Genomic DNA, 23,044 nt, shown 5'->3' with positions numbered 1-23,044 from the left:
GTTAAGACTAATAATCTCCTCAATTACCTATGACCATGTCTTGACCACTGCTTCATTCTGCTGAGTGAATAACTCTTAACAGAAGTAACAAACTGACATGGGAAATCTGCTTTAAACATTTTACAAAGGCTAGTGTGCTGTTTTTAGCCCTTCTTTATTCTTGTAGATGAACATCTGCACGCTACAGCTTACATGATGCTTGCAGCTAGGTTTCACATCTGGGTGAAATATATATTCAGTGCATTGTTCTATAAATGTGTGTTTATAAGCAAATTAATAACCAGGATGTCACTCAGTGGATGCAGTATAGTATGAGATTAGTGAGTGCATGCCGAGGACCAGCTGACACAGAACAAAAAAAGGCACCACCTTTGCTATCAAAAGCAGCTGATGTAATGTTTATTTTGGCTCGTGTCACACAAGTGCACAGAATCTCAAGTTTCCGCTTTGGAAGCTTTTAATTTTTGAGGCACATTATATTACACTAACTGCACAACAGCGTCAGGTTTACCACACAAGCCTGTGTGTTATAACTTTATTTATGCAATGACTTAAGCTCTGAACAGTGGGACTCTGACCACATAAATGTAACACTGCATCCATTCAACAGGCAAACAACTTCTTTAGCTACAAAGGAGCTTTTGAGGGGAATCATCAACCTGGGATTGACAAGAGCTTTTTTTGAGTTGGGAAAAAAAGAAAAAAAAAAAAACTTTAATGATAGTTACACAGTGACACCACCCAGGATACATATAAAATTAAAATTAAAAAACCTTAAACAAATAAGACCAAAAATTATAATAAATCAATGCAATAATAATATCATGAAAATGGAAAAGTAATAATAATAATAATAATAATAATGAGCCCAATTATAAAATAGGTGAGGTTGCTTTTTTCTTTTCAAAACAAAAAAAAAAAAAAACGCCCCTTTGGTCAAGTAAGAAAAAAAGAAAGAAAACAGGAGAGCACTGCCCATGCCAGTATCGAGTCCCCTCTTTTTTTTTTTTTTTTTACATTTTCATAATACAGTAGACTAGCTTGTTGAGGCTCTAAGGCTGCGAAAGTAGGTGAAAGAAGGCAATCTGGTTAACGGTGTCACTCTCGCGCCATGCTGCAGCATGCTATAGGAGAGGAAAGGAAGAACAGAGGGGAGGAAGAGGTGTGCATTCAGAGTGCAGGCGAGGCAGCATCGGCGTCAGGCTCATAGTTGTTGCTGTAGTGTTGTCCTGGAGCAGGGTGATTGGGCAGAATGTCCAGCTCGTCCACCTGAGGGCCAGGATGCAGCACCACCAATTGGTCCTGTGGAATGTCGGCTGCTGCAGCTGCCAGGTTTGTGATGGATTTGCTCTTCACACATTGGAAGTCCACGTGCCGGCTCTTACCCTCCTCCTTCTCCCAGGACATGCGGATGAAGGGCCTTTGCACGTAGTTGTAAATGACTTCAGGCCTGCCACCAGGCCGCTTCTTCACTTTTTCTTTGTAAGTGGGATATCCTACAAAAGATTTGTGGTTCGAAACAATCGTTTATACGTTATATATTATACAATACATTAATAGGCAAATATGGTATGTTTAAAATGTGTTTTATCTTTAATAACCTTTGAGCTCTAATCAGTTATCCTGTAAAATATTTTTTACGGATTTTGAGCTTGATAAAATAACAGTCCAAACTGACCAAAAAGTGCAACAGTTTCCAAATTCCTAACAAGCAAGAAATCTCAAGAGCATGATATGGTTTACAGCAAACTGGACATTTTAACAATTTTCTTTTTCCAAACTTATTTTAAAAGTGTTTTTCCAAATAGAGAAATACATGGTAAATTGAAACACGCTAATAAGGGTTTATAGCGCTTCAGTAAAATAATGTCTGAAAAGAGCTGTTTGATAAACCATATTACAAATAGAGCAAAATCACTGTGTATATTTTAACCCATGTCCATTGAACTATTATGATTAATATAGACAAAATGGAAAAACCTTACCTTCAATGCCTAGTCTAATTTTCTTTAGTCCTCGTTCTTTTAAAACAGATTTGGCCACATCTCGGTTTTCAATGTACTTAAAGAAACGGTAGAGTTTTGTACTGTATATTACTGAAACACAAGACAGGATCATTTGTTTAGCCCAAGGAAATGTAATTTTGAACAAAATGTGTGCATGTGCGTGTCTACTCACTCTGTGAATACTCCTCTCCCATCTGAGGTGGATACTCTTCATCCCAGTCAACCACATCATCATCTGTAAGAACAACGATGTGACACTCCCTCTCTCCGCTTTGAGCACTGGCCACCATCAGCGGCAGCACCATCTCTTCAAGGTAGAACTCAAACTGCTGCCGTGCACCGTCATTTGATAACTCATGCATCAGAGCACCTGAGGACAAACAAAAGATAATAAACATGCATTTACAAATGAAAAACTACAAGCACCTTTAATATTACTTCATTTATCTCAATTGTAGTTTATTACATGAGTGAGAACCAAAACTTATACTTCAGCTTTCAATCAAGAATGCAAACTTTAAATTTGGATTATAACCCAAGCTTTAAGTTTATATAATTTATCCTTTCGGGAATGGAACTACTTTTAAGATCAAATTAAATGGTTCTGTGTCTGGATGACGATGACAAAACCCATCACAATTCTCAAAATTTTCTATAATACACAACATGAATCATGATATACAGGTTTGCAAATCAACTGTCAATAGCATTTAAAAAAATATACTCCACGATAAGTAAATAATTGTAAATGTTTTACATTTTGTAATTAAAAAAATATTCTTAATAAAGAAATATATATAGACAGACAGAGAATCCTGAGGTCAAGAAAAAGTATGAAAATTAACATAATTAATCTAAAAATTGCAAACATGTAACATTATATTGGGTGGTTCCAGAAGTTTTTAATTACTATTATAAAAAATAATTATGTACTACAATATTACTAGAATACTAGTAAAAATAAGGACATTCATAATATCTTGAAAAGGTGAAAGTGACATAAGTTATCATGACATTGAAATAATATAGCTAGTCCAATATATTGTAAATATTTATGAATGTATTATATAGCATGTGTATATGATATATACTAAAAACTGGATTCACCCAAAGATAATTATATAACTATTTTCTTGTGTGGAAAATTATTTTCCTTTGGTAATCTAAGAGGTACAGAGCGAGTCTCACAGTAAGTGTAAAACAAGAACAATGAACAAAACTACACTCTCATTAGAAACAGCATTACATGCTAAAAAAATCTAAATAAATAATAATTCTATGATTAATGTAGAATATGCAGAATAATGTACAGCCTGTACTTACTTAGGTCCCTGCATTTGATCGTGCTATAGTCAAAAGAGATGCACAAATAGTCACATGCTTCTCTCAGCTCAGGAATGGAGATTCCATCCGGACAGCGGATTATCCCGGTTTTGTAGTAATCCTAGCAGTTAGAGAGAAGTCATCAGACATTAGAAAACCAGCAACACTCTCATACACCAGTCCCTAAAACCTTTAATTGCACGAGAATCAAGACTCACCATGTGTTAATGCAGCACTCAAGGGATGAAGATTATAGTTAAAGACTATAGTTAAAAATAAGCTTTTTAGTGGCCACAGAGGGGTACAGATTCAATTCCAAATTTTGTTAATTCTGCATTGCAATCTAAAAAAAAACATATATTTTATATATATATATATATATATATATATATATATATATATATATATATATATATATATATATATATATATATATATATATATACATACACACACACACACACCTTAAAAACAGAGGTCAACTACAATATACTATCTTCATAAAATAAAAAGTAGCACTTCATAAGACTTAACAGTTCCTGAGATCACAATTCTGTACTGAAAGGTAGTGTACTGAATGTCCTGAACGAAACCACTTTACATAACCATCTGTAACAGACACCAGAGTGTGATTACAGAATCAGTATGACTGTCAGCTTTCAGACACCCAAACCAGAGTGAGACATAAGCATATTGAGACAAAGCTGATGCAAAGTATTTTTCTCCATTGTTGGTTTTTTTTTACATGAAAAATATCTAGTGGAATACAGCAACTTTTATAGGTATATAGGTGACCAAAAAAAGAAAGAAGAAGGAAAAAAAAACAAAAAAAAAACAACAGTGTTCCTAGAGTTCATGGCTAAGATATTTGTCTTTTTTTTTGTGCTTGATGGACAAGTTTAACCACCAAGAGAATAAATATCTACCACACCTACACACGTGGGTTGAAACAGAATCTGCTTGATGCCATAACGGTTTACACTAGACAGATTAATTAACGTGCATAGATGACAGACAACCTTTTTGCAAAGCGGTTATATAACTCTCGTACCAGCATAAAATGCTCACTCTGTTGTCATCAAGACAAATTAAGGACTTTAGCCATACGCAGGTATTTACAGTAAATATGTTCACCATTGACTTTTGCAGTATAAGCATGCTATACAGTCATTCCCTCCTGAGAAATACATAAACTTTATTTCCCTTAATCCTACCTTTACTAGCTAATCATCTAGCCATACATGACTGCATTGCTCTACCCTGCTTATCAAAGTTAGGCAATTTGTTATTTTGACAAAAAACTATCTTGAAATAAGATCATTAAAGTGTAAAAATATCTGGGGTCAGAGTAATCCTACCAGAATGGCTCTGAACACTGTGGAACTGATGCCCTCTGCCACCTCGTATTCCCCCTTCTCATTGGGCCGTGTGAAATTGTGTTCTCGCCCCGAACCAAACATTCTATAAAATAGCAAACAAGATTTTGTTAACAACTCCTCTTGTAATTTCTAAAGTGACATTGCATTCTTTTTAATATTTAAATACAAACATTCGTAATAAAAGGCTGTTGTGGTTTAACACTCACCTGCCCAGCATGGTATTCGGTTGTGCGGTAAAGATTGAGGGATCCACCACAAAGCGCGTGTTGTCCACAATAAGTGTGACCCTCTCTGAGGTGCGCATGCTACGTGCGCCTTCCTTGGCATTTTCGTAAATAAACACCATTTCACCCGTGCCCATGCTCTTAAAGGTGCCCTCCGTGCTGGACAAACTGCTGTTGCGACTACTGGAGCCACTGGGAGAGACTCTTTGAGGCCTAGGGCTGTTAGGCCGTGATGAGCCACCTTCCCGGTCTGTACAATCAAATGACCAATACAGAAATTCGCTATTATAATTATATCAGCATATCAGTAATCACACCAAACTTATAGTAAAACATGTGGAGTTGAAACACAGTAAGCTCTTTTCTCAGCTTATGAAAACTTAATTCCAACCAAGATTGTTAAGGTATAGCACAAATTAGTAACCCTAAACAGTTTTAAATGTTTATATGTAATGCTTTTTGACTAAAAGGGAGGTACATTTGCTACACAAGATAATGATTAAAAACAGAATTAGCAGGCTTAATAATTGACAAGATATTACTGAATTAGTCCTCATCATTTACTCTAAACCACAAACCATTTTTATAGATAAATTATAAAACAATTGACCTGATATAAAATTAAATTAAAATTAAAACTGCATCATATTCACACAAATATAAATGTTGTTTGGACATAAACTGACATGCATGCACACTAATACAGTTTTTAAAGATTACATTTTTGACTGATTTAATGGTTAGTATAATTTTGTAACACATAGCACAAGGAAGTTTTAAACAAATGTGTGTCATTTACTTGAGCACTTGCCAAGATGGACAGTTTTTCTTTTTTGTTTACATTATTTTGTGTGCATGATTCAAGAAACTATTTGTTTTGTTATGGAGGAATGCACACTACACGTGAGTTTTATGTGGATCAATAGCCTCAATAGCCCTGCAGTAAAAGTGCTGTGTAAAATTAAACATTTTGCATTAAATATGGTTGTTTTAACCAAATTATCCGTAAAGAGTTTTTCAACTACATTTAAGTTTCCTGTTAAAGGCCAAACTGTGATTTTGTAAGTTTCCAGTTTATTCCTATTAATTCCAATGGAAAGTTTCCAGTCTTGAAAATTCCTGGAATTTTGCAACCCTAATTATGCATTTTATGAAACAAACATGTCTCTTAGGTGAAAGCCTCTGCTTGCTGTGACAAGCCTACAGTGTTGTCATATAGCAAGGGTCAGATAATAACTGAATTCTTCTTCTTTTGGCTGCTCCCATTAGGGGTCGCCACAGTGGACCATCCATCTCCATACTACCCTGTCGTCTACATCTGCCTCTTTCAAACCAAAAGTCACTTAACTGAAGTAATTAACTGAAAAGTCATAATTTGCACAAACACAGTAGTAATGAGAATTTAATCAAAAACAATATTTCTATTTTTTTTTTTTTAAATGACCACTTTTACTGCTTTTCCATTAATTGTGACCCACATGATTTTAGTTATTTGTTTATTTCAAACAGACCTGAACATTGGACTTAAACCTGCACATACACACCCATCATCAGGAACATGGCTCTATTGTGTGTCTGTTTCTATAAATATTTTATATTGTAATAGCAAGTTCTTTTCTCCTATTGCAAAAAGAAATAGACAAGGGTAGGGTATGATACATCTGTTCTGTCGGATTAGTCTTTGTTAAATGGTGTGAAAACACTAAGGGTTTACATTTATACATCACTTGTCACTTTTCAGAATACAGCATCTATTTGATTAAATGACTCAGCCCTGTCACAGCTGTGTCTAAAACAGCCACAAAAGTATACATGCGAGTTATAAGAGTGGGATCTTACCACTAGTTTGTTGTCGTGTTGGTGAGGTGACATTGCGGATACAGGGGGTGAGCTGGCCTTCGCCTCGCTCATGAGAGGAGTCACGTGAACGGTCACTGGAGCGCCGGCGATCCCTTGAGTGCTCACAACCTCCGCTCGCAGTGTATAGGCTCATTTTGACCTGCTCAGCCTCGAGTCCAGATTAATGGGCCTCTTCTGTGGACGAGAAGACAAATAAAACATCTGATGATTCTAGGTGATCAGTTAACATTTAAGCTTTAATAAAATGCTATCAATCCATAGAGCAGTCATTTGATATCAGAAAATGAGGAATGCTTAAATAAAAAAAAATTAAAAATAAAAAAAATGTTTAGTTTAAGCTGCCAAAAATGTATTTAAATATTTTATTTAATCAAATTAAATATAAACAAAAGTAAAAATTAAACTAAAACGTATGCATTTTCAAGTATCTAAAACAATATAAATTAGATGTCAGAATTAATACTGCAATGAAATGTCATAAATCATATATATCTGTAAAAAGGCATATTTGGTTAAACACTCAGCCACTTCTCAATCCTGATACAGTAAACATAGGCCTTGGGTTTTCATTTAAAAACCAGGAAATACCAGGAATGTCTTTCTATCTACAGGGATTTCTAAAAATACACAAACAATAAAAGGGGAGGAGAGAAAAAAAAATGCCGGCGACATCCGGGTTCACACAATACTTCAGAAATGATCTGCAATGTAAATATAGTTTGCTTCTTTGAAATTCTAAACACAATGCATTGATGGGGTATGAAATGTCCAGACGTATAATGTATACACTTTCAATCAACATTATATATAACCAATAGAAAAATTTAATTATTTAGAATAGAGAAGAAGTTTTAGATATGTGACCAATTACTCAACCTTTGTCCCATTTGTGTGCTACTTTGGTTCTGTTTGAATTTTATTTGTTATACACGTAAATACATTTTTTCACCTCTTCCTTTGTGACTTGTTCCTTGAATACTCTCTTTTGCTGCTTCTTCTGTCTGTATCCATAATAGAAATAATAAGAGACACTGTATTCAAAAATATATACAAAAAAAAAAAAAAAACCACTGTTTCCTAAGTAAATAACTTTTTTGCGTCCATTATCAAAAATGTCTTCATTCAAAAAACACACAAAGTCAAATAACTATTTTAATGTAAACTCTATCCTATGCATGTAGATGATTATCCTTTTCATGTTTCGCTCTGCAGTCAATCCAATCAATTCAAATTAGTATGTAACAACATCTAGCAACTTTAAGAGAATGCATTTTTTCCTTTCCCAGAAAGGTTTTGTCAACAACAATTTTATAACCGCAATCAGTTGAATGTAAGCTAATGATTAATACAAGTTGTCTGAAATTAAACAACCCAAAGCGTGGGCATTTAGTTAATCATTCAAAGCAAAAATAAATAAATAAATAAAAAATAAGGAAGTGCAACCCATTAATAAAGATTACTAAGTAAACAAGCCCTATTTACCGCTTTGCTTTTTAGGTTCAGGGAGCTTCCCTTAAACACCAGTTGACAAATGTATTTGTCCCCAGTATTGCTTAACTAGTTTTTACAGATCATATGAATGTGTGGTCACAAAGGAAGCCACAGAATCATCAGTTGTTCCTTCTAGAAACAGATCACCGTATAAACCTGAACTAGGATGACACCATCAAAAGAAACACCCAGGTCGAATAACTCATTTCCTGTCTATTATTTAAAGGTGAATTAGATAGGATTAGTTTCCCCCAACAAAATAAAAAGTGCAATTATTTGTGTCTAGGATTTATAAAGCTCGTGATCCGCACATTGTCTAGGCCAGGGGTCACCAACGTGGGGACCGCAGGGACCACATGAGTAGCCCGTGGGCCTTTTCTAAAAATAGCTGTTTCCTATATTGTTGATACTTATTATGAGAAATCATTAACATGATCACTGTCTTCACATAGATTAATATCATTATTAATAATTACATATAATAAAAGGTAAATTGAGCAAATTTGTTATTTCAGATCAAACTGAAAACTGTGTGTATCAAACTGGTTGCCCATCACATTAATCGGTACCCAAGAAGTAGCTCTCAGTTTCAAAAAGGTTGGTGACCCCTGGTCTAGGCAATAACTAACATTAGGTACATCACAATGGACTCAACACACGGGTTTCCTCAGCGACTTTCTACACTTAAACTAAGCTGAATCTTGGCTTTATTTTCTAAAATCTTTAAAATCCTCTATGTTCTATTCGCAAAAATAGAATGAATGTTGCATCTGTGTCATTCATCGAATGTCTCAACCCTATTATAGGACAATCAGACAAGATTTCAAGCTGCATCGTTCAAGTCTAAAGAAAATTTGATAGTAAATGTCATCTAAACTATTTAATTAAGAAGAATGACAAGCTGCTAGACAATATTACCTATCACTAAATAACGTCTGAATAAAACCAAATATTTTTTCTTAATCCTAAATTCGACAAAACCTGGTACCATCAGTCACCGATATGATACGATATATACTTCATTACCCAATCCTGGAGGTTGTCACGTACCGAGCATCTAGCAAATAAAGAAATATTTATTGAAATTTTATTTTCGTTCTTTTTTTCAGACCAAAAAAAAATGTGATAAAAGACCTTTAAGATATTTAAGTTGGCTAGTCGGTTAGCTATGTTTCTTCAATCAGGTAACGTCAGATAATGTTAGCTACCTAGCTTCAAATACACACACTCCACAAAGTTTGGCAGAAGCTTTGTAAATAGATATAAAAATAACTTATTGAGCTATCAGGCTACATAACAGACAGATGCGTTGAGTCGAACATGTCTGTAGCCTTCCTGTATCTGAGACGAGAAACGAGCTACAAGGCTAGCAAGTTAGCACACATTTATTAAGAAATTCGAGTCACGGGAAAAGTCAAAACCACAAAAGCTAACAATGAAAAGTCTTCTCGAAATTCAAAGTAAAAAAATTACCTCTATAGTGCCATACGCATTGGTATTCAGGTTAGTGTTTTTTTGATAAAAGAGCCAAGTCATGGAGGAGCAAAATAAGATTATGAAAAGCCTCACATCTGCGTCCGCATTTTCCAAAATCAATCCTGTCTGACTGCTACTGCTGACAGGAAATAACCGTAGAACCGAGTTAAAATCTCGCGAGAACAGGAGAGAGCGCCGGTCCAGTACAATTTTAAACGTGTTAACTCTCGCGAGAACTGCAAACGGACGCTCTCGCATATACCTGAGTATTAACGTGTGGAGCTCACATTTATAGTTTTTTTTAAATATGTATTTACTTTAACAGTATATTTCTCTGGTGATAATATTAAAACTTTTATTTGTAAGCATTTTAAAACACTCAAAACAGAGTCTTCAATAGTGCAGAACGTATTTGATTGTGCTTTATTATTTAAAAGTATTCAATTTCATTTTTTGTAAAAAAATAAAAATAAAATATATCGGGCTACCAACACTGTATAATAAAAGAACATAAAAACTTAATAAAGATTCTATTAGAAGGCATACAGCAGAAGCTGTGCCCTTGTCCTTGTCCTCTTTACAGTTGAACTCTTTTGTAACACAACTAGTTTTCAAAACTATGTCACTGAGACAATTAAATAAATTATTACAAAACAATAAAAATAAAAATGGCGACTTAGTGCACTTATTCAACAATAAACACACAGACAGGAACATTTGTTTATCTCAGCATTAAAACAAAATAAGCTTTAAAAAAAAAGAAGGTAAGACAAAACATAAGCAGTTCCCAGTGTTAACTTGAGATCCGGATTGGACTGTTCCAGGCTTGAAAATCTGAAGAAATAGTCCTGGTTTTCCCCTTTTGTCCCTTCTGTGAGTCATTGATACTGGGTATGATTACAGTTTTCAGTTTTACTTGAAGCCAATCCTGTCTTTCCACTGCTTGCTTGTGTTCTCCAACATTGTGCATTAGCTGGACTTCACTGATGGACCTTTTGCTTTGAAAAATATTAATTGTTGATCAATTGACAGAACCAGTAACAAGAAAAGTATGTCGAAAAAGAAATCGTTGTGATCCTACCTGATTGGTAATGCTTCCAAATGTACTAGACTGCAAAGAGTCCAGAACACAATCATTAAAATTGCTTTATCCATTGAATGTACAGAAAATATAGAAATAATTGTCTGCAAAGGGAAAAGAAGAAAAAAAAATAATTAGTTACTTGAATAAAACAATAGTAAAAAAATTCATACTGACTTGATTGACAAAGTCAACTTACAAAACTGTGATTTGCTGTTGCAATTTCCAACGAAGACACATGTGTCAGACACATTTCAGTTGTGGTGGGTGCTGGTGGCTTTTCCTTTTATTCCCAAGCCCCTCCCTTTGGTCATTGATGAGCAGTCCCGATTATTGATGGTGATGTCACCCCATGCTTTGATGCTCTGGGAAAAGGCATGTATATGACAACCCCTTCAGTCACCTTCCACCAATACCACTTCTGTTTGTTTTCAACACCTCAACTAAGACCACTTGCGATCAAACTGTCATCAAACGGATAGAATATATGGAAGAAGAGTGTGTGCTTCATTTAGATGAAAAGAAGAAAATGGTGGAAAGTAGATGATCTTGATTTTGATTGTTTAAATCTCAGATTCAGAAGAAGAACATTTGATAAAAAGAGATGATTAAAATGATTTATAGTAATAAAAATAATAATACTAAGAAGAGGTAAAGAAGAAGAAAAGTAAGAAGTTTTAGAAGTTTTTTGTAACAGTTTGTCTAGGTAATTTGTATTGTATTCATTTTTATTTACTTGTCCTGGGATGTGAAAAATTCTAAGAAAAAGCAAGAAAAAAGCTGAGAAAACAAAATAGAGAAAAATCACAATTTTCATAATATAGTCAGGCTATTTACAAAACAGAATATAATATGTAAATATTTGATATCTTTCTAGCTATTATGCAATACAGATATAAAATAATTTATAATACACAGTAGAATTGACTACTTTGCCTTGTTTTTTTTTACTACCAGAGGAAATGGCATGACTCCCATTTTATCTGAGGTGCCATAATTGGAAGGTTCCAATTGATTACCATATTTGCCATACATGCATGGCAAAACAAGGCCTAGCTGATGCTTGCGTGATCTATGATGATCTATGGGAAGTGGATAACCTTGTCATTACTCTTGTGGGACACATTGGGTACCCATGAGAGAGGTTTTCTAAATGTGGCTGAGGAATGGCTATGTCATGACACAAGTAGCAAGTCCTAGAAAACATCCAAAGTGATATATGGTATAGCAAATCTCTTGTATAGTATTGAAACTGTTTTGTCTGAAGTCAGCTGACCATTGCATGGTTGCTTTGTTTCCTAATATTTTGCAAAACTTTACTTCTAAATTAGTAATGGTAAGCTATTTCTTCTAAATCAGGAAGGGAGAGCTTACAGATTGAGGTTGAAAGGACTCCACCTCCAGAGCCACATGGCATAGTGCGTAGCATTGCATTATTCAGACAACATTCAGCATCTCTTTCAAAGGGCAAAGATTGATTTGTGTATTGTGTGATATGGAAAAGCATTGGTATGGTGGCATTGAGTGCTATGCATCTATTAATAATGGCAGCTGTTTTGTTTTTGTTATTTGGTGTTTGGTCTGCACGACATCATTGAGATCTTTTTTTAATTTGGGGAGCCCAGAGTCACTAATTAAATTAATACATTAAAAAACATTATTTAATCTGAATTTGATACTGTATTTTTATAAGGAGGATGCAATTTAGGCAAATAAACCGTAGGACTACTGCAATAAATAATTTAGCTTAATATTAAGACCATAATTCTTTGGAAGGAGAATTAGAGTACTTTTTTTAACTGTTTTTGTTTGAATATCATGAGGTTGTATGTATAAGAGACAAAATATATTTTAAATGTCTAATGGAAAGGAGTTACAAGAAAAAAATGACTTAGCTCCTGTTCCAGTTTTCTAAAATTGAACAGCTTTCACAGGAAACACAAAGGAAACATCACAGGATTTATTTCATATGTAAACAGCTTTGCCCTCCCACCTAATGCTGCCCTTGATGAAGCTGCAGCACAAGTGGAATCTGCTGGAACACAAGTGAGCCTGCATCACAAGTGGAATCCACTCCTAAATTGTCCTCATTACCTCATGCAAGTACAATGTGTGTCATCCCACTTATGGTATGTCACTGCAGTTGTGTGCACAAGAACCTGGCAGGGATTACGGTGAAGAATTGCTTACAAACGGTTAACTGGGGTCACCCCATGTTGTAATGACAGCCATGCAGCAATAAAATTATGCAGGTCTCCCTGTATAGCTGGAACAATGAGGTTGTTATACAAAGAAATAAATGTATATATAATTTTTTGTTCAACGTGTACTTGGTATGGTCTTTTGTTAATAGACAATGCTCTATTTATATCGGTAAGAATGTGAAATTTTGCACATGTGAGAAAGAGGCATCCTTCCAATCTATTCAGGTATTTTCAGCAAGTTATAAATTCTGCATGCCTGGAGTATTTACTGCACTGAATAAATGGTAGACCAGAAAGTGACAGTGTAAGCATGTGCTATAAAATCACTCAGGGATTATTATTATTAATAATTCACCTAAAAAGACATTTTAAATTTAACACAAATGTTTGTATTTTAATTTAATAACACTGATGGCCCTTTAAGGATAAAGACCTTGTGCACCTAAATGGACCTCAGAGCTATGTCATTAAGAGCCATCCTTGGTGCATAGATATAAAGGGAGACATCAGTCAAAGCGCAATCTTAAAGGCCCTCATAAAAGGTACAAAAAAAAAAAAAAGACAAAGTGTGCCTGTCTGGTTTAGGGTTACTGGAACCCACCCCTATAGCCAGGCCCAGAAGTATACGATGACAGGGCCACCCATGCAATCCAGTCTGGCTCAGCCGTGTGTGGGAGTGGTATCATCATGTGGGCTCACAATAGAGTGAGGGATGAGAAGCAATTTACAGAGGTCAAAAGGCATGCGATAAACAGTGTTAGAAAGACTTTTGCAAATCAAACTGGTTTTAGAAATGTGGAATGTCACCTTGCTGGTGCCTTGCTTTCGGTCTCCTCTGATTCAAAAAGGGGAAACAAAAAAAAAACAAAAAAAAAAAACAAAGAATTAATTGACTACATACCTTTACAAAGTATAGGTTCCAGTACAAACTTTAAACAATTTTGTGTTTGTCATCAGAATTGAGGTCACATGTTTAGGAAACTCTGATAAAGAGATTGTCAACTGGTCATCACTTGGCAGTGAGTTGGATTTTCAGGGGACCAGCCATTTACATACTTAACCCAGGAGACTTTCTGAGGGAATCGGAAACATCTGTGAGACCACTTCTAAAATAACTTTCTCATTTGTATTAAGAGAGTTCAAGAATCCTGAGTCTTTGAGGATATGTTGGTGGACACAAGTGATTTTGGAATTCATCAAGTTGAATAGGGAGGCTCTCCAAATTTTATATACAGAGGGCTCTCCTGATCAGGTTTAGTGGTATGGGAGCCAAGAGGAGGTGCAGCAAAATAAGTTACAAAAGCAAAAGCTTAGACTTGAAGAAGAATGAGTCTGGTCATCAGAAAAACTATTTTTGCATGGTCTCACGGCTGTTTTAGCAAACTGATTTGCATCACAGACAGAGACAAGGACATTCAAAAGCTCTGCAGAACAAGTGCGGACAGTGTTGACCTCTACCGGGAATATTGTTGAGAGTGTTTAATGCAGCTGAGATAAGACCAGGGCACTGTAAAGGCCACTCAAGATCTTAAATACCTTCTTTTTCTTCTTTCGGATAAAAAACATGCAAATCTCAGAACTGTGCTCCCTTAACTTCATCAGCATGTGGACTTTGCAATAAGAGGGGCGAACACGCTGGATCTTGTTTACACAAACATCCTAGGCGACATGGCCATCTTCAAGAACATCACAGTCCGAGAAGCGATGGAAGGCCTTCAAAAGTGCCTGTGCTGCTAAAATCTAGAGACTCTGCCTTCAGAGCAGGGGATGAGATGGCATTATAAACATCAAGGGCCAAACTGTCCTGAGCCATCAGAAAGACTAATCGCGCTAATGTCAGTAGAATCCACCACCTGGTGCATGTGGCAGGGCATCCAGGCGATCACTAACTACAACACAACTTTACCTGCTTGTACCGTGACGCCACCCTCCCAAAACTCTATGCACAGTTAACTCACGGAAGTCTGCTTCCTAGCAGAGTGCTCAAGGAATGTGCAGAACAGCTAGCAGATGTCTTCTCCGACATCTTCAACATTTCCCTGAGCAGCACCATTGTTCCTACATGCCTCAAGACAATGACCATCGTGCCTGTGCCAAAGAATTCTACAGTTTCCTCCCTCAATGACTATCGTCCCATCGCACTCACACCCATCATAATGAAATGCTTTAAGAGGCTTATCATAAGGCACATCAAGACTCAGCTACCACCCTCACTGGACCCCATGCAGTTTGCCATCTGTGGAATGGAAACCATTCCACAGATGATGCCATCTCCATGACCTTCCATCTGGTCCTCACCCACCTGGACAATAAGTACACATACGTACAAATGCTATTCATAGACGTTAGTTCAGCATTCAACACAATCATCCCTCAGCACCTGATTAAGAATCTGAGCCCACTGGGCTTGAATTCTTTCCTCTGCAACTGGATCCTGGGTTTCCAGTATCTCCAGCACCACCACACTGAGCACTGCATCCCCTCAGGGCTGCATGCTCAGCCCACTGCTGTTCACTCTGCTGACTCATGACTGTGTAGCAATGCACAGCTTGAATCACATCATCAAGTTTGCTGATGGCACGACTATGGTGGGTCTCATCAGCAAGAACGACAAGTCAGCATACAGAGAGGAGGTGAAACAGTTAACAGCCTGGTGTAGAGCCAACAACCTGTCTCTAAACATGAGATGGTTGTTGACTTCAGGAGAACACAGATCAGCCATTCTCCACTGCTCATCGATGGATCCTCCATTGAGATCATCAAGAGCACCAAATTCCTTGGTGTACATTTGGTGGAGGACTTTACCTGGTCAATCAACGTTAGCTCCATCATCAAGAAAGCCCAGCAGCACCTCTACTTTCTGAGAAGGCTGATGAAACCCCACCCCACCCCCTGCATCCTAACCATGCTCTACAGAGAAACCACAGAAAGCATACTGAGCAGCTGCATCACTGCCTGGTTTGGGAACTGCACCGTCTCAGATCGCAAACCCTACAGATGATAGTAAGGACGGCCGAAAAGATCATTCTCTCTCACCTCTATCACATACATTTACACCGCACACTGCCAACAGCATTGTGGATGACCCCACACACCCCTTACACACACACTCTTCACTCTCCTACCAACAGGAAACAGGTTCCGAAGCATCAGGCCTCAAATCCAGACAGTTTTTTCCCTCAAGCCATCAGGTTCCTCAACACACAGAACTGTACAAACACACACACACACACACACACACACACACACACACACTGTGTGTTACTGAACTGCACAACCTGAACTTAACACACACTCATTACTCATCTCAATCCATTCCACCACATTAATTATATTTATATTTAATCATATACTGTTTGCATGCTGTTTTGTGCCTCTCGGCTGCTGCTCTTGTTGTTTTTGCACAACATTGTGTTTATGTTTACAAATACACTCTTGTATACAGTTCTCTGTATAACATATTATACAGTGGGTTTCCTGGCGGCGCTGTTTTGTGTTTTGTGTATCTGTCTTACACTATTTTGTGGTGTCTCTCTGTCTTTTGTCTGCACTTTATGTGGCGAGGACACTTACTTTAGTCCTTAGCTTTGTGTTCTGTTATGTAGCTCTATGTTGTGTGATATCATTCTATGTTGTTTTATGTAGCACCAGGGTCCTGGAGAAACGACTCATTTCACTGTGTACTGCGCCAGCTATATATGGTTGAATTAAAAATTAAAGCTTCTTGACTTGACTTGAGAATGGACAGATATGTGTGTGATGGTCCGGTGTTTAAAAATTATTGGTCTATATATCATGGTTTTGGGGGATGAGTTTTGATGATCATCTTAAACTGAAAATAGATTTTTACCTTTTGAAACCAAATCAGAGCACATCCCGTTCTACAGTCTTATAAACCATATTATAAAAATAAAACATTTCAACAATAGACATTGTCACAAAGAAGTTCTGCATAAATATATAAAAGTTCTGATCAAATGCACCATACTGTATGTAGAGAAACGATGGGTGTAGTTACAGTTATATAACAGAGGGTGGCAGTAATGAAATTTTGCATTATCTAACCTTCCAATGAAAGAAGAAGCTATCCAGCTTCGCGGTTGGTTCTTCTGTCTGCCCTCTAGTGGTTTCTTATGGTTTTGACACGGAGATATGATACTTGTTCATGTCACTTTCTGTTCTTACTTTCTGCCGAACTAGAAGCCAGAATCAGCACCAATTCAGTCTATAGTGGTAGTGAAAAAATCTCCAAAGTGTCTTCTACGTACAGAACCGAGTTTTGGAGTGTGGTAAGTAACCCGAGCGATTATTATTGTCATTTGATGTAGAAATGAAACTACTGTACTTGCCCTGAGTGACCGGAGCAGGTCCCATGGCAACTCTGATTCTTTCTGGGAAATAATTTCAATCACGAACTACAGGAATATCTTTCCGAGTATTATTATAAAGTTGAAATGTCACAAATGTAAAAAATAAAATGACTTTCACACCCTAGTGGGAAGTAAACCGTGTTGGATGGATTGGGGGAGAAGCAGGCCACACTCGCCCTGTCCTCTCAGTGCTACCTAACGGGCTGCTAGGCTAACCTAGCGTAAAGTGAACAATGCAGAAAAATATAGATCTATAGTTTAATATAAAAAGAAGTTTTCGTTTTAAAAGCAGCATGTTTTATTTGTAAACTCGTTATTTTGAGAATGGTTTGTGCAGGCAGAGTTCTAACAGGAGGTTACAGTCAATGAAGCGGGCTAATAGCTGTATACAGTATATGTTTGGGTTTTGCTGTGATTTGGTGTCTAGACGTGAACACAAAAAAAAATACGTGTCACAAAAAATCTGATCGATGAGAATCAGATCTCAGATTTGACCCGAATAAAAATCGCTACAGAGGGAAATTGATTGTTATAGCAGTCAGGGAGCTTTTAAAGTGAAATGAACATTTCTGAGGTTTTCTGTGTACCTGCTATTTAATGTTGAATACTGAAAGGATAACTAAACAACAATAAGATTAATCATTTTTAACAGCTGATTATGGAGATAAATGGTCTTTGTTGATAAGGACTTATTTTTGACTCATATTGTACCAGGTTTGAGTTGATCCAATTAAATTATCGCAAAAATCGGAATCCTGCCCCCAGAGGCGGGTCTTGTGATCGACCCAGTTATTAAACTAAAAACTTCATATGTGGGTGCATTTTGACCTGTGTGTCAGTTTGCACTCAGTTATCTTTTGGGTGAGTAAAATGTTTGGTCTTTATTGCAATTGTGCAGGATGACAGATGTGTTTTTCACCACCTACTGGTGTTCAGTGACAGACAGACAGACAGGTAGAACTTTGTCATTGCATATTACAGGTACACAGCAAGAAAATGCTGTTTATCATCTACGAGAAGTGCAAATAGTAGCATTTTTGCAAACCAACAAAATAAATATGTACAGCATCTGTATAGATGTAAATATATACGCAGCAAATAAATATTAATGCTAGGGCAGTGAAAACGTGCAGAAGCTGTTGACATATAATAAAAAAATATATACATATATGAAATTATATGATAGCCACATGTACTGAAATGTAAGGTATATTGAGTGTAGAGAATGAGGGATATATAGATTTATGGAATATGTACCTTGTATGTACAACTGTACCGAAGGTATTCAGTGTTACTGTATACAATGAATTTGCAATTATATACAAATATAATTATCCAGAGATGATTCAGAATGTACAGAATGGAACATAAGTGCATGATAACTACAGGCAGAAGAATCATCAGTAAAGCATCAGTCATCCATCAGTGTCCTAGCAGTGTAGTGTTCAGTTCAGTAGGGTGATGGTAGATGGGGGGAAAAAACTGGCCTTGAACCTTCTGGTTCCTATATCTCCTTCTTGATGGAAGGAGGTTTAACAGTTTGTGACTGGAATGTGATGTGTCCTCTGAGCACACATCTGCTGTGGGGTAGGTGCTTAATGACAGATAGTGGGGCACCAGTGGTCCGTTGGGTGGTTTTGACCTGTCTTCTGCAGAGCTTTCCGTTGCAGGGGTCCCCAGTCACAAGGGGCTCATTTGGTACCAAGCTGCACAGAAAGGATATATAATTTCCATTTGATTGACTTTATAGTGAGTTAAGTTCAATGGTAATTGTCGATGAAATAATTCAATGAATAATTAAAGCATATAATATGTGTAATAGTTCTATAATATGCATGTGACGCGCTGAAAAATAGTTTGCGTGAAATGGTCCGTGGTACATTTTGTTTATTTATTTTGAACTATTCACCAGAATGGGGTGCTAGTGCATAATGGAACAGGGTTTGATCTAACTGGAGAATTAACAGTATTTACACCAATAATGATAAATATTCAAATATAGATATGTCACTCATGTTAGACAATGTTGTGGATTTCTTTATTTCTGAAATCATTGTCACTGTACACTTTACATTTATCAGCTACACATTAGCTTTATTTTCTAAAAGAACTGTAATTCTTAGCTTTTAGTTGCAAACATTATCAGCTATCAGTTTAAATTTCTTTTCGGCCGAATGTTGTGTTTGTGACTGTAATAAAGGGTTGCATTTACAGAGACATCACTTGCATTCTTCTAAATCGGGGGTCACCAACCTTTTTGAAACTGAGAGCTACTTCTTGGGTACTGATTAATGTGAAGGGCTACAAGTTGAATGCACACTTCTGAAATAACAAATTTGCTCAATTTACCTTTAATTATGTGTTGTTATTATTAAAAATTAATGATATTCATCTTTGTGAAGACATTGATCATGTTAATGATTTCTCACAATAATTATCAACAAAGATTTGAGGTAGGAAACAGATAAATATCAATATGCAAAACTTTATTTCTATAAATCTTCAAGTATTTACATTTTCACTAACCACTTACATTTTTTAACAAATCATGCACTACGTTGCATCATGTTTGTACAGATGATCAATTACGTAACATACAAAAAATCAACTTGGAGACCAGCTAGCTCTAATCTAATATGAAACATTTTTGTAAGTTTTTTTTTAATATATTGTCATTTTCAAATTCACACCAATGCAATTGTGATTTAAAAAAGAATAGCAACAACATTTTTTGATGCAGCTCACTGGTAAGTGGCGCTATGGTGAGCTATTTTTTCGAAAAGGCCCGCGGGCGACTCGTGGTCCTTGTGGGTGACCTGTTGGTGACCCCTGATCTAAATCATTGCAACAATACTTTGGAATTGTATTGTATTGGTAAAGTGGTTGAGTGGAGATTAGAGTTATATGTTTAAATAATGAAATTTATTAATAAAAATATAATTATTAATGATAAAAGCAGTAAAATGTTTACACAGTACTGTATACATAAAATAGCATTTTTGAGGTGGCGTCCGTTTATCATTGTTTTTCATTTATCGCGGTTTTGAAACGTAACCACGGCGATAAACGGGGGATTACTGTATGTGGAATATAAAAAGCAGTTAGGAAGTGTGTCTTCCTGTAGAGATGTTTTCTGATTGGTCAATACAATTAGATCATGTTTGTATTTTTGCTGTGACCAAAATATTCCTTTGTTTTATTTATTTATTTATTTTTTAAAACACAGATATTTAAGAATTGATGAACAAATTTAACCTTGTCAATATTCCCATAATTATCTTCTTCTTCTTGTAGCTTCTGGGTTTTTATTTACTTATTAACTTTTTTTTCTCACAAATCAGAATAAAGCTGTTGATGTACTTTTACAAAATAAAAGTATATGTATTTCCAAGGTCCTGCTTGTTCCTGGAACATATTCGAATGTCTAGTTGTGCAGACCCCGCAATGGAAGCGGGATGTTGTTTTTGATCAAGGATCCTTTGCATTGGTTCAACAGAATTTGTTGTATTGTATACGCTGTAGGTAATATTTTTAGTGGCTGAAGTACCCCAATATAAAATTTCTTTTCTTGATGATTAAACATTAAACATCCTTGATATTGAGTGGCCTTTTGTGTTTGAAATTTTCTGGGAAAGCTTTCTGATACATTATAAAACTTGGCTTTGGAGGACTTGTCTGTTCAGCCACAACAATATTAGCAAGGTCAGGCACTAGCATCTAGTCTAGAAGACCTGGAATGCATTTAGTGTTCATGTTCATCCCAGACATGCTCAAGTTAGGGCTTTGTGCAGGCCACATGAGTGCTTCCTAACCCACCATGGCAAACCATTTCTTTATATACCTTTTTGGGGACATCGTTGTTTGTGTTGTTTCCTATTTAAAGCCCATAGGTGTGACGATCAGGTGTCCTGTTTCACTTGACCACATAGTGGTGCATGCTGTCGTGCAGTCATATACAGAGATGATGTTGACAAACTGCAGTGTAAAATCTGAGCCTGTGCTAGTATTTTAAATTGTCTGCAGCTAAGCCTGCCAAGTGCAGTGCTATAGCACCGGCTCAGCCTACAGTCCCATCAAAAACACCCAGTGCAGTGTGCCCAAGAAAATGCTAACTGCCTATTTAAATGTCCTCGTCCCTCTGTTTCATAATGAGCTTCTTGCTAATTATTTGTATATTTTATTTCAAAGTAATTTGAGTTAAGAGATTTTGAAGTTCCTTTTTCTGCCCATTTTTATTCGGATGATTAAATTGGGTGTGGTGACATTTAGCATACAGAGAACAATTGTCTTTTAAGGAAAATTTCAACTTCTTTTTAAATGTAATCCACTGTCCAACCTTGAAGAGAGATTTGTGTAAAACCTTTTGTTTTGAACTATGGCCTACCTTTGGATCAGGCCAGTTTCCAAGAGAACATCTTTAGTGAGAGGGACAGCATTTTTTTATGTCTGATACCAATGAGGACCTGAGAAGCAGGAAGGACTGAAGTTCAAACCCATGTAACATTTTTAGGGACCTCTTAAATGATGGGGGGACCTGCTTCACACCATAAATGAGGGTGCTTAACACCTGCTAGGGACTTTCCCTGCCTTATGTTGCGAGCGGCAGACAGGACCCCTGTGGACATTAAAACACAGAACCGGATGGCTGTGATGTGACTCTTGTGTGCATGGTCTATTTGTACATACAAATTTAGTTTTGAACGTTCTTTTTGGCAGCACTCATTTGCACACCTCCAGTAAAGCAGATTGTGCTAAACATTCTTTACACTAAGCAGTAACCAGGATTGAGTAGAGTCCTAACCCACATAGATCAGCTCGCTTACAGAGGAGTTAGCTTCAGCAGTTATGAGCAACTGTTTGAATGCTAGCAGTAAAAAAGTTAAGGCCACCAGTGATGCGATACAGTCGGCAACTACAGGCATGTGGCTCATTATATTAGCTTGAATGCATGCCACGGAGTTCTGGTGCCGTGCAGTCAGCAGCGCTTGTGAGCTACCCACATGGATCTCTCAAATTTGGCTACAGACCTACCATCATTGCACTCTTCTGGGTAAAGCAATAAGGCTAGATCTACTCAAGTGCCCTCTTGTCAGAGGTAGTGACACATATCAATTGAGAAAGGAGATCTTGTGGAGAAGTACATTTTATCTCTGGAACCCATGCATGCAGAATGAGTATAGAACTGGTGGATGGACTTGATATTTTTTTAAGGAGAGTAGAAACTCAACACAAAATAAAAAGTGACCATTCTTCTTCTCTTTATGACTCTAGAGCATTGTGGATGGATATATAAGTACAAATGTGCAATACCATGGGAGATATTAGCTTGGGGAGTTTATGCAGCTTCTTCTAGGGGTGTGCATGGATATTTTAAATGCTTGATTAACTGTCACTATTTGGGTAGTTATTGTTCTTAACATACACTCAATAAAAGTTAGTTCTGGTATATATCTGGATTCAAATAGTTTTGGAACAGGAGACTTCTCCCCAGCTTTGACCCAATGTGTTTTGGCCCATTTTCTTGTGCAGGGATCTTCTAAACCAGGTATAGGCCAAAATATATCATTCATATCAAGTTCAATAGATCCCTTGATGGATACCAGTGGTAAATGTTTGAACAGTGGTGCACA

The 23,044-nt window shown here is 36.5% G+C and overlaps 3 protein-coding genes across 5 annotated transcripts in view; 1 reads left to right on the top strand and 2 right to left on the bottom strand.

Annotated features, from left to right (window-relative positions):
- Positions 1–501: 501 nt before the first annotated feature.
- Positions 502–9,982, bottom strand: btbd10b (BTB (POZ) domain containing 10b). 3 transcript variants are annotated; one of them, XM_046858368.1, is made up of 9 exons: positions 9,757–9,929; positions 7,742–7,793; positions 6,772–6,966; positions 4,915–5,182; positions 4,688–4,790; positions 3,330–3,450; positions 2,179–2,376; positions 1,986–2,096; positions 502–1,496 (listed from the first exon to the last, which is right to left on the bottom strand). In XM_046858368.1, exons 3-9 carry the CDS (start codon positions 6,923–6,925, stop codon positions 1,171–1,173), a joined length of 1,281 nt encoding a protein of 426 aa, XP_046714324.1. In that variant the 5' UTR covers positions 6,926–6,966; positions 7,742–7,793; positions 9,757–9,929; the 3' UTR covers positions 502–1,170. The 3 variants fall into 3 exon arrangements, with proteins under 3 accessions (XP_046714324.1, XP_046714326.1, XP_046714323.1); XM_046858370.1 differs by lacking the exon at positions 7,742–7,793 and having other exon boundaries at positions 9,853–9,982; XM_046858367.1 differs by lacking the exon at positions 7,742–7,793 and having other exon boundaries at positions 9,757–9,928.
- A 262-nt stretch (positions 9,983–10,244) lies between these two features.
- On the bottom strand, positions 10,245–17,199 carry pth1b (parathyroid hormone 1b). The gene is made up of 4 exons (XM_046858099.1): positions 17,110–17,199; positions 11,040–11,205; positions 10,841–10,944; positions 10,245–10,757 (listed from the first exon to the last, which is right to left on the bottom strand). The coding sequence occupies exons 2-4, from the start codon at positions 11,091–11,093 to the stop codon at positions 10,553–10,555; spliced, it is 363 nt and encodes a 120-aa protein (XP_046714055.1). The 5' UTR covers positions 11,094–11,205; positions 17,110–17,199; the 3' UTR covers positions 10,245–10,552.
- The window catches only part of znf710b (zinc finger protein 710b), a 17,056-nt gene continuing 11,168 nt past the window's right edge, over positions 17,157–23,044 (top strand). The window contains exon 1 of the mRNA XM_046858097.1: positions 17,157–17,333. Coding sequence (XP_046714053.1) covers positions 17,178–17,333 — 156 coding nt within the window. The 5' untranslated portion in view covers positions 17,157–17,177. The remainder of the gene's footprint in view (positions 17,334–23,044) is intronic.

Source organism: Silurus meridionalis, chromosome 9, assembly GCF_014805685.1.
Source record: "Silurus meridionalis isolate SWU-2019-XX chromosome 9, ASM1480568v1, whole genome shotgun sequence".
NCBI lineage: Eukaryota > Metazoa > Chordata > Actinopteri > Siluriformes > Siluridae > Silurus > Silurus meridionalis.
The sequence above is the reverse complement of the archived record's forward strand: the minus strand, read 5'-3'. Positions and strand labels throughout refer to the sequence as shown.

Coding starts and splice junctions, on each gene's coding strand:
- pth1b (XM_046858099.1), bottom strand. CDS start 11,093: ATGTGTCTGACACATGTGTCTTCGTTGGAAATTGCAACAGCAAATCAC. Junction 10,945..11,039: donor CAACAGCAAATCACAGTTTT/GTAAGTTGACTT, acceptor TTCCCTTTGCAG/ACAATTATTTCTATATTTTC. Junction 10,758..10,840: donor TTGGAAGCATTACCAATCAG/GTAGGATCACAA, acceptor TATTTTTCAAAG/CAAAAGGTCCATCAGTGAAG.
- btbd10b (XM_046858370.1), bottom strand. CDS start 6,925: ATGAGCCTATACACTGCGAGCGGAGGTTGTGAGCACTCAAGGGATCGC. Junction 4,791..4,914: donor CCGAATACCATGCTGGGCAG/GTGAGTGTTAAA, acceptor GCTATTTTATAG/AATGTTTGGTTCGGGGCGAG. Junction 1,497..1,985: donor AATTAGACTAGGCATTGAAG/GTAAGGTTTTTC, acceptor AATCTTTTGTAG/GATATCCCACTTACAAAGAA.